Source organism: Carassius auratus, chromosome 47, assembly GCF_003368295.1.
Source record: "Carassius auratus strain Wakin chromosome 47, ASM336829v1, whole genome shotgun sequence".
Taxonomy (NCBI): domain Eukaryota; kingdom Metazoa; phylum Chordata; class Actinopteri; order Cypriniformes; family Cyprinidae; genus Carassius; species Carassius auratus.
Window position 1 is genome coordinate 7,242,813 of NC_039289.1, and position 12,253 is coordinate 7,255,065.

General features: G+C 37.6%; 1 protein-coding gene across 1 annotated transcript in view; it reads right to left on the reverse strand.

The window, feature by feature from the left end:
• LOC113064960 (prolyl 3-hydroxylase 2-like) overlaps nucleotides 1-12,253 on the reverse strand; it is a 43,331-nt gene that overhangs the window by 13,712 nt on the left and 17,366 nt on the right. The window contains exons 2-3 of the mRNA XM_026235987.1: nucleotides 1,442-1,594; nucleotides 1,128-1,317 (exon numbers count right to left, since the gene is read on the reverse strand). Coding sequence (XP_026091772.1) covers nucleotides 1,128-1,317; nucleotides 1,442-1,594 — 343 coding nt within the window. The remainder of the gene's footprint in view (nucleotides 1-1,127; nucleotides 1,318-1,441; nucleotides 1,595-12,253) is intronic.

Genomic DNA, 12,253 nt, shown 5'->3' on the forward strand with positions numbered 1-12,253 from the left:
ATCCTTCCTTAATCAGAAGAATACAATCAGCAATGATTAAGAACCATTATGGCAGCTCAGTGAAAAGCATTGTTTTTAAAGCCAGATGTTAGGCGGATGTTATGACATAAGTGTTAGAGAGTTATGACTCCCCGTTTGACTTTTATGAACTTTCACATAGTTAAAAGATGTCAGTTAGTTTTATTAGCTGTAATTAGTGCCCATCGTGCACCTATTACAGCAATTTTACTGAAATGTGACAGCCTAAACTGAAAGCGGCTAAAAACTATTAGTCAGCATTGAGAGATCTTTGTCAATATCTATGAATATGATGAATGAAAATATGTGATAAATGAAATACTTTTTTTTTGCACACCAATGCTGTATTTATTTCATCAAAAATACAGTAAAAACAGAAATATTGTGGATTTTTTTCAGCAATTTAAAATAGGTTTTCCTATTTTAATATATTTTATAACGTAATTTATTCCTGTGATGCGAAGCTGATTTTCTCAGCATCATTACTCCAGTGTTTAGAGTCACATGATCCCTCAGAAATCCTGCCCTGCCTTTAAATGGCTGTTTTTCAAATTGAGGTCAGTTGGACTGTGTGTGACCTGCTGAATTTCAAACAGTAGTCTGGTTTTGAGGAAGAATACAATCCAGACAAAACATGGCTCATATTTTGCATGCTTAACAGATATAATCCATGTAACTTCACAGGCTTAGGTTAAACTGAACAGCTTCTGTATCAATATATAATGAATCATAAAAGTGGATCCAAAAGCTTTGATCCAAAGAAGCTTTTCAAGTTGAAAGATTTATTTGCAAAACACTGTTCAGGGCAGCTGAATGTCACTTTCTTTGAAGCTGTTTGATGTTGTACTATCATGAACTGCCTGTCAGACACAACAATAACGGATTATACTTTAACTTTAACATTACTCTCGCCTACAAAGGAAGGACTTGCATAGAGGTCAGAGAACGGGAAGATCTCCATTTCTGGAAACACAAATAGCTCTGAAACATGATATCCACAACAGAAAGTCCCAAAAGAACCGCTTGAGAATGGAAAATTCCCAGAACCTTCTCAGGACCACAGATGATAGCTTTACCACATTTAGGAGGAAGCAGAAAAGCATCTGTACCTGAGATTAGCTCGTAGAGGTTGTATTTGTACGAAACATGATTCTGCTCATCAAAGTGCTTCGGTCCTTCACAGAGGGCCCGACACTCCAGATCGGCGCGGTAATACTCAGTCAGAGCCTCTTCAAAAAACGTCACGGACTCTTTGTACTTGCCTTTGTTGTAGAGCTTCACCCCAGCAAAGAAGGCTCTCTGTAAATAGAAAGATGCACTTCATGATGCTGAACTTGTTGCAGGTGTTTCAGGCTTTGTAAGGTGCTCTTGGAGGTTCAAGAAGCTTCAAACAGTGCCGTAATTGGGGTCAGCAGTCACTCACCTGGTGTGGGCGGGATTCCCGGTCAATAAAGTGTTCCTCTTTTACACCTTTCTGGGCTTTGTACTGCTCCAAGTGCTCTCCCATCTCCACATGCTCAGGGTTGGCTTGGAAATAAGTATGAGCGGCAGACACAGCTTTGTCCAGTTGCCCAAGCTATTTCGAAAAGAAACAGAACACAGAAACATTTGAAAAAATCTACTTTGGAGCCCTCTCTGGCACAATTTTGAGATTTACAGCCCAAATATAAAAAATTGGCATTGCAAAATATGTCATTTGAAGTTGTAATTGTCACATAAATGCAATTATCTGTAAGAAAAGTACCAGACCTTGTGTGTAATATCACAATCTTTAATCAAATCATTATGAGAATTAATAAAAATTATTTTCGGCAGGGAAGCTCCTTTTGGCTTCTGAAAGTGATAATAAATTTAAATAAGTCGTGGAATGTTTAAATCATAATTCCAATAAATTCTGCTTCATCACTGGAGGACAAAATGTCAAAACAAATTCACGGAAGCCATCAGAGGTTATTTTCCGGCCTGAAAAGTTCTTGAATTGGCATTAATTTCTTTAATAATTACTAGGTACAATACATTGTATGAAAAGAGGTCTGTTTTAGGTTTGTACTAACTCACACAATGCAAAAATTATGACAAAGTTAATGATGAACACATTAGCAAGAATCGCATGGATCTTTTGGAGTTTAACACCACAAGTCACAAAACACATCAGAAGGCTATCAGCATCAGGACTTGCAGGTCCAAACCGATTATGATTTAATTAAGACTGAACACAAATGCTTTAGTTTCTAACAAAACATCCTTAAATACGTAAACTACAGCAAAAAATGTTTAATAAAATATCATGCATTATAATGAATGGTGCTTTATCATTGTTTTTGAAGCATCCCTTGGTCACTGTTTGTTTTGTTCGTTTGTATGGAAAAGAGCAGCTTAAACATTTCTCATAATACCTTGTTCTGTGTTCCACAGAAGAAAGTCATACAAGCTTGCAATGACATGAAGAACCTCCATGGAACCAACGTACAACATACAGTTCTTTAAAGTGGAAAAATTTTCTTTAGAAAGAAATATACTTCACAGTATGCAAAAATTTTTATTTTGAGAACTGTTTCCTGAAAGGTTCTTTTGGGAAACAAAAATTATTTTTCTATTACGTTGCTACAAAAGCCACTCTCTAAAACCTTTATTTTAAAGTGTTTAGGACAATGTTATGGAGCTTCTGATGTCTCCAGAAACAACCAGAAATGGACCACTGCACAGTGGAAAATATGATCCCCAATCATCCTCGTTTTTTTTTTCCTTGTCTTTTGCGACTCAGCCAGGGTTTGGTCTTTTTATGTTAGGGAATGAGGCAGGGAGACTGAAGGCTTAGGGGGACATGCTTGGTTACCTCTGAAAGGCCAAAGAGCAAGCTGGCGTCGACTACATTCCAGTGTCTTCTTTCTACTACCCCTCGTCCATACACACACACACACACACACAAACTGCTGTGTTTCCCAGCTGCGAATGGATAACAAAAACCATGAATGGATACAGTAGGGGGTATTTTTGTATCCCATCCAAATGCTGACCTGTCTGATTTTCATCTACAGCAGGTCAGATTCCAGGAGCTGAAGCCAATACACGACTTGGCCCCTCAAATCTGACTGTTATGTTCAGTCACCTCACCTGGCATGTTTATCACATGTGCAACAGTAGCGTATCAAAAAATCCCCATGCCCTGACAAATCCTGTAATCGTCACAGAACAGAGACCAAAGAGTTCAAAAGAGGTGACTGAAAATGGTCCAGCTAAGACACAAAAGCTCAAATGCAGCTAGGATCTAGTCTGGATTGGTGGATTGTCTGCTTACATTCACACGTCTCTCGCAGCTGTTCTCTCAGTTCTATTTACCAAAAACACAACAGTTCTGAGACTGCTAAACCACCAAATTTAGTGGTATTTAAGTGTGTTTGATGTTCCTGTATAAAATTGTTCCCTCTGAAAACTTTGTAATGCATGACTCTGCTAAAAACCTGCTGAACAAAAGGGATGTAGAAGCACATTTCTGTTTTACAACCGTCATATATTAAGCTAGTTTTCTTTGCGGTGTCATGATTCTGCCTTCATGTCCTGACTTTTCTCTAGTCTTAAGGCAGGATCATGACAGACCCGTGTTTTGTGTACAAGCACATGGCCTTGTCTTTGGGCCATGTGCTTGTGTTGTCTCGTTCCCTTGCCCCGCCCCCCTTGTTATCCCAGTGTTATCGTGATTGCCGTATCTGTGTCACCTGTCGTGTCTTAATTAGTTCTTCTATTTAGATCCCCTAGTGTGCTCTGTCTTTCGTCGGTTCATTGTGATTGTTCCACAGTGATTGTGCCTCATATGTGTTTCTACTTGTCAGCCTCGTGAGAGAGTGTATCCTTGTCACCCCTTTGAGAAGTCTTTGTATAGCCGTGAGTGTTTCTTTGTAGTTAGTGTTCTAGTGTTTTGAGTCTTTGTTTATCGTGTCAACCTAGTCCTGTTAAGTTATTTTGAATCTGCCCTAGTCCTTGTTTTCCCCCTCGTGGGTTTTGTTTTCCCCTTTTTGTATCTAATAAACCCTGTGTGTTGTGATCCCTGTCTGCACTTGAGTTCCTCCTTGCCAAACCCTGACATGCGGAGTATATAACCTACTGTTTTAAACCAAAACTGTTAGTAGTTAAGTTCATTCAGGCCTTGTGGACATTGTAAAACAGATGTTTGTTGCCATGCACATTTTACACATTTAAATGCAAATTAGGTATATAATAACACAATAACAGAACATGCAACCTACAGTAACATAACATAACCTTTAACATACAAGCTAACCTAACATACAACCTAAAGTAACACAACACAGCATAGCACAACACAACACAGCACAACATAATATAACATAACATGCATCCTAACATAACCTAAACCATATAAGCTAACATAACATCCCACCTACAGTAACCTCACATAACATAAAACATAAATAACATATAACATAACATAACCTAAAATAACATATAACATAACATCCAACCCAACATAGCCTAACATAAAAGGTGAAGTAACATAAGCTAACCTCAGTGTTGGGCAGATGCTGCATGTTAGCTATGATTTGAGGCTTTTTGTTGTAGACTTTGGCTTAATTAGACTGAAATAGTAGCTGATTTAATATCTAAACAAAGACTTGAGTCTCACTGGCCATGTTGCTAGCAAGTCCTGTGAAGGCATATTTTAGTTCACTTCTAAATTATTTAAACAGATGGTTTCACAGCTGAGACGCTCATTTCACACACACACACACACACACACACACATTTAGTATGTGTAACACCAACTAGTCCGTTCCTGAATCATTTGTGCCTCTTCCAGAGAGAGCACCTGTTACCTTCATAAATATTCTATAATATACACCACAGCAGCCTTTTTTATGCATCTTCAGCCAGAGTTTACAAACCATTTACTAACACAATAAAAAAGGAAAACATCCCGTTTGATGTGGGATAAAATCATAGCCAAGAAAAGCCTAATTTATGCTCTAAAGGAAGGAGGAGGCAAAGAATGTCAACAACATGTTGATGGGACTGTAGATGCTTTTATGATCTGAGAAAATCATGTTGTCTGGTAGAGTTTAACTAGAGCTTTAAACATTTGTGAGTGTGTGTGTGTGTGTGTGTGTGTGTGTGTGTGTGTGTGTGTGTGTGTGTGTGTGTGAACAAGAAAACAAAATCTATTAATATGCTTTTATTGGACTAAGTAAACTACTTTAGAAGATGCTTTCATCCAAGAACTTACTTACAAATCACGATCAATCTGTAGTTTATGCTAATAATAATGCAACATATTCATGGGGAAATATGTCCATTAGGCCTTTAGTGAGGTCCAGTTAAGGATACAGAAGTAAATAGAAAACTACTATTAACAATTATTAGAAAAGTATTATTAAAGGACATCCTTTACAACTAAAACCAATTTTATTTCGCTAATATCAATAATACATAAATCACAAAGCAAACAAAGACATATTATTTAATGTGTAATCTAAGGATGAGCTAATATTTAACAAATATTCAAGCAGAACACTTCAATCTGTAACTAGTAAATCCAGTAGGCTCTATATTGACTTCAAGCCCTTGTTTCACTCAACACTAAGCAATAGAGAAGCCACAAGGATCTGTGCAAACACAATACACTCCTTATATTAAATCCAGTGTGTTTACAAGTGGGGTTACTTTAGATAGCGGTGTCTTTTTAAGCTATCGTTTCCAATTTCCATCTTAATCTTGAGTATTGATTTCTGTAAATTTAACCTAGCAATGACAATGAGGATACTGGGAGGTACATTAAGCATGTCCAGTTTTACAAACCATAACCTCAAATGTAAACATTTGTTTAAAACAAGTACAGCTATTTTAAACAGTATGTTCCCCAAGTAAACCATAATGTAAAATCTGAATTTTTTTTATAAACAAAGTAGGATGAACTGCTTGTTGTAGTCCTCATTTGTAAACCAATTCGGAGTGAATTGTTTGCTTAATAATAAATATAAAATTCAGTTTCATATTTAATAGTCCACTTATTATACATTCTTTTTAGAAAGTAAAACCATTATGAAATGTATAGCATCCTCTTTTTAAACATGAATACATTTTGATTGTTTCCATCTAACAGTTTATAGCTGCTTTATAATAAAATACAAGCTTTCATAAAACGTTAAAGGCAATGTGTAATTTCTATGTTAATAGTATGACAAATTTTTCTCAACACTTACATCATCTTCAAACAGATATTTTTGTCCAAACTAAGTAAATATCAGGGTACATGATGAACTGATCTATTGTGGCACAAAACATCAGTCAAAACAGATCACATTTTCTTCCACTTACAATGTCTCAACTAACAAGAGTCAATGCAGAGGAAAATACAGTCTATTTATCCCAAGTATCCCATATTGACCTGTCTTTCTTAATGGCAGTTAAACCTCAAAGGCTTGTGGGAATCCTGTGGATGGTGTCATCCATCCACTCCACACACATGTTGATTTAATAATGTAATGTCTGAGGAACGTCTTTAAAGCAGGATGAACAGACAGCCTCTTTCATTACAGCAAAGCCATGGGATAGCTGGAAAAATAAAAATAGGCGTACAGTAATCCAACTACTGTATGCTACCGCTGAATGGAAGTCTGTTTACGTGGAGTTTGGTTTTCAAATGGTTCCTTTGGTCGTCCCTTTGTTTAGAAGAGGTGTTCGGCTGTAGTTGATTAGTTTATACATAATTAGAGGGGAGATCAAAAGATTACAATTTAGATTAAAGGGCAGGATTAACTTGTTAGCCTTTTTGTTTGGTAAACAGTACTTCTGTTGTGTCTGAAAGAAAACCCTCAGACGATAACATCTCATACTCTTTGAAATGCACCTGTCTTATCAATTTTTCATTTAAATTTGTTTGGTTTTTCTTCGTAACACTAACTTTCTTAGTAGTATATCACATTAATAATACATTAGAACAGCTCTCCGCAAAAAAACAAAAAACAAAAAGAGCATGTTCATGCTGGTCCAAAGTGTCACATTAAATTAAAATATTTAATGCACTATATTTTTGCATCAAACGTTCATCTTGGTGTGGACCACCATTCAGACTTCCCGTCAGTCAAATTGAGAGTTTTTTTTAATGTTGGAGATGTGGGCTGCATCACAAAATGTCATACTTCCCGACTATGTAGTAGGCGAAAAACATTGTGACAAAAGAAGTGTATCCAAATTCATAGTACTCATAAAAGATTAGGTAAAACGTACCCGTATGACCTACTACTTCAGTATGATTCTGAAATGTGCATAAAATTAACACTTTACTACCCTAGGAGGCCACAGGAGAGGATTTATGAATGAAAGTGTTGCAATGCAACTGGCACTGGCAGGTCATGTGATAATGACAACATGGTGAATGTAGTACGTCCAGATTACATTCATACTACACTCATTCATATTACATAGAACTTGATCTTTTTGCAGTCGCAAATTACTTAAAAAATTACCTATTTGAGAGACTATGCGATTTCTGATGCAGCCATGACTTACAGGGTCGCTCACTGCTCCAACCAAGGAGATTCCCATTCCCATTTTTGCAGCACCTGGGTGTCCAAACCTGTTCCTGTAGGGCCACTGACTTGCAGAGCTTAGCTCCAACCCAATTAAACACAGCTGAACCAGCTTATCAAGATCTTCAGTCTCGCGTGAAACTTCTAGGAAAGCGTGTTGGAGCTGGTTGGAACTATAATTTGCAGGACATTGGCCCAACAGGAGCAGGACTGGACACCCCTGTCAATGAAGTTTCTCAGCTGTATCCCCTATTTGCCTCCAGACTTGCCTAACCCATCCCACCATTTCCTTTCTCTTCCCCACTTATAGCAATCCCATTAAAAGCTTAAAAAGACCATAAAATAGTAACAGGTCTATAACTCATTGCAGGCCGTTTTCCTAAATCTTCCAACCTTCCCTTGCCTGCTGCATCGGGAGAGACAGTTTTGTTTTACAGTTTATGAGTTGAAATCCTCTTGAAACACCATTCATCTTCCATTTGTTTTTTGCCCCACGACTATTTTGACCCAAAAAATCGGATAAATGCACACAGTTAATAGTCCTCAACATCTTCTGTTCCAGCACCTTTCATGTCACTTCATGGGATCTCTTGGCCTGGAGTGGAGGGGTGAGCCAGCCCTCCCTCAACATCCTCCAAATTCCTGCAGAGACCTGGGCCTGAGAGAGGGCAGCCCCCTCGGATCATCGCTCCCGGACTCACGCTGGCTTCCTAATGACCAGACTCCCCACTGAGAAGAGCAACATTTGTTTAAAAAATAGCCTAATTTATCTCTTGTTCAAATATGAGCCTGATCTGAACTTACATTCATCCCCCTTCATGTGCTTTTCATGAGCTGAGCTAAGATAAAGTTTTATCCAATTTACATCACAACTAACTTTTTTTTTCTGATGATGTTTAACGATGAGTTCCTCTAGAGTTCAAAAAGCCCATTAAATCTCTTCTCCTAGTGAGGCATATCAGTCCTGCTAGTGCACTGTTTAAACGCATGGATTGGAAACAGAGCGGGATGGTGGTGCTGTACTAAAGTGTTAAATCTAAAGCAGGCCTGGATTTTGTTCACATACAACAGACCTTTATAACGGAGACAATTGTATCACAGTGCCTTCACAATGCTGCCTTTCATTCTCCTACGAAGCACCAGCACCCTCGATTTTCCTCCCTTGAGGTCTGCGTTCTGTATTTTGTCATGTTGCAGATGCCCATCTGCATCTGTATCTCTATACTGAGTGTAGGAAACTGAGCCAAGGCTACTCTATTGGCTCTGACAGGTGTGAACGCTCCTGAATAGCACTCATAGGGCCCAGTGAATTCTGGGAACTCTGAAGTTCTGAATGCAAAGTGATGAATGATTTGCCCTTTGTGATTAACAAGTTTTAAATGCAAACTCAAAGTAAATCCCAGGTATTGGGGTTTCTAAGTCTAATGGACATTTCTGTCACGTTTTATTGTTCGAAAGAAGAAAATTGTAAAACGTTCTGGCAGTTGACAATGTTATTCCTATTCTGCTTGCTTTTTATAAAGCACCATAAACATCCTGTCAGTAAGCTTAGAAAGTCTGATTGATATTTGTAGAGTTAAGCCCGTTTTTCAAAATCCCACGCATAAAATACTGTGAGCACGATGCAGCAAGTGTACAGCAACAAATGATTTTCTTGCCTGTACTGGATGTGAAACTTCTGTGTGAAGTGACACAATAACAGTCAAACAGAACAGATTTGATGTTTAATTTAGCGCAACAGTTATTTTTTTAGCAACTTTAGTTCTAGAAGTATTTTTCCTATTCATTTTTTCCTATCGTGAGATGCATCTTAACAACAGAGACTTTGATTTGAATCAAAAACATTTTGGAAAGTGGACTAAAAGACTGTATACTTATCAGCTTTCAAGAAGGAAAGTACTACACTCCCATGAAGCATTACAAATGACATATAAAAAATTGAAACGTAAAAATGTTTCAAATATATTTATTCAAGAATATACATACATACTAATATGTAAGTGTTTTGAGAGTTCAACTATGCCATTCAAATTTATTTATTTTTTTTTTTGCACAATTTATTCGTTGAGATTCTCTGATTTGTGAACGTTCTCCTGAATTGTGGGTTATGTAGATTTTTCAACAGGAAATCCAGAGTAAAACAAAAAAATATTTTCAATAATGCGTGCTGATGGCTTCAACATTAGCATCTACCATCAATATCTACATCAATAGCTCACAGTGGGCCTGTCTTTAATGGTTTAAAAGTCAGCATTAAAAAAAATTCCGCAATGCTCATCCGATGAGTTCTAAATAGAAAACTAATACGATTTTAACTTCCATAATCCAACTGTTGCGCTTTATACAATTAAGTGATGCAGAATTGTGGACCAATTAAATTTTTGCAAGGTTAAACTTAGAATTGTATTTATTTTTTTGGCATTTTTGCCTTAGGACAGTATTTAGACAGGAAGCAAAGTGGGAGAGATGGAGAATAGGATCGTGTCTGTGAGCCGCGACTTGAAAAAGAAGCGCAATGGCGTTATGTGTCGGCGAGCTACCCACGAGGCTACTCCAACCAAAAACCTAGATTTACATGGAATAGGTAGCTTGACCTGTTAATGTTTGTCAATTCAAGTTATGCTGTTGTATTACATTTTAGCACAGTAATTGCTAATTAAACAATTGAAATATCTAGAAGCACAACAATAACAATATTCAACATTGTGCCTCATCAAGAGGCTAAAATACGGGGTTTGTAAAAAGTTTAGTGTTATGAGGTTTGGAAAACCTATATGTTTGTTGGTTTATGGCAGTGGTTGCACAGGCCAAAACTAAATGTATCCAAAGTGAGCCAATCATAGCTCCTTGTTTCAGATCACAGCATGAGGCAGTTTAATTAAGGGAGACTGGCGGAGGAGGTGCAGTGGCCTGTTATCTTTGGAGTAGCGGAGTGCTTCATTTTTGACAGTAGCCTGGCTAGCAGCGTTTCTGGCTGACTTCTGTGGTGAGCATGCCAAGTGGAAGCCCCCTTCAGCCTGGGAGCCGCCAAAAGCATCTTCCCCTGAGACCAATCCTGGACCCCCACTGAAGAAACCCCCCGCTGTACTTTGACAAATGGGAATAAATTGCTTTCTTGGGGGCATTCGGGGTGGTAACCTCTTTCTGAAATGGGCTGACTGTTTTATTATTGCCTGCTTTCACACCCTGTTATAATTATGACTGATGATGAGTGGTTAATTTAATAACACTTTGGCCAAGGAGGTGTTTCCAAACCAAATCATCGGCAAATTAGCATTTTCTAAAGTCTCAATTTTTCAAGGGTCGAAAACACTGGGGTAGTGTAAACGACAGGCATTACCATAGCAAGTTATTCGGTTTAAAATGAAAATGCACTAGCGTAAATGTAGCCTTAGATTTACTACTAATTTAAAAGTGCATTAACACAACAAAATCACTCTCGTAATAAAAAGCGACAATAGTAGAGATATTAAAAATACCATCTAGTTTTAATGTCAAAACATATACAGATATTGAATTACCTGACTTAACAGCAATCATAGTGTTAACGTGCAAAAATCTAAGTTTCTGTTAGGTTTTGCTTAAATTGTTGACCTTTTGTAAAAAAATAAATAAAAAAATAAACCAATGTTCGAGGCATTTACATGACTTTTACACAAACGTTGGCTGCATTCAGTGAAAGCAGGAGCAAAATCCACATGAACCCCATGAGATCTGACATGATTTCCAACTACAGAATCAGCTTTAAGAGAGATGGGAAAATGAGCAGAAATAATTAAAACAAAACTGCTCTCCTGACCTCAACACTGACAGAAATGGGTCAGATCAAAAGGCTTAAGTTAAGTTTGGTCTGCCATGTATTTATGAGAGGCAAAGGACATGAGGGCCAAGCACAAGGGGGGCAGTGACAACACAACAGGTCATCTCTTATTACACTGTGTGATTCAGTAGGTCAGGGGTGGTGACCTCACTAGGAGACGGCCCGGCCGGAGCCACAAATCTTTAGTAGTCAGGAATCCATGGACGTTTGAACTGGGACGGTTGTAAAAAGGTCAAAGGTCATGGCTGGCAAGATCTGACACATTCCTCTTGCAGAAACTTGGAAATGCTCAAAACAGCTTATTCACAAACAACATTGTCAAAACTAGCAATAAAGCCTGGGAAGGTTAAATGCGCTAACAGAATTAGCAGTTCTGTCGTTATCAAACTTCAAGGCCATGGAAACAAACTCAGGTTGTAAAAAATAAATAAATAATTAAGCAAATAAGTACTTTTTGTGTTTATATAGACCAGTTTTATACAATGTATGTCTCCCAAATCATTATTTCTCATGCTAAATAAAAATGCTAATACTAATGAATGCATCACAGAGCTCACATTCAAGCATCATTGTTCACTGTTATTCAGTACTTTAAAATTGGTAACTTTTCATGCCATCCACCAAAATAAACCTAGACTAACTGACAAATGTCAACTAAGCTTCATAAATGGAAAGTTCAAGTGAATCACAGATTTTGATGTAGCTGAAAGGCCTTCTGTTTCCTTCATTAAAAGCATCATCTGGTCTAGTGGTAGAAACTTTGAGCTTTATGTTGAGACTATAAATTTGACTGATTTCAATGAGTTGGTTTAAAGCCAAGTTAATAGTCCAGTTGGTGTTTCAAACTCCACCTCTAATCAGGAAGGTAGGA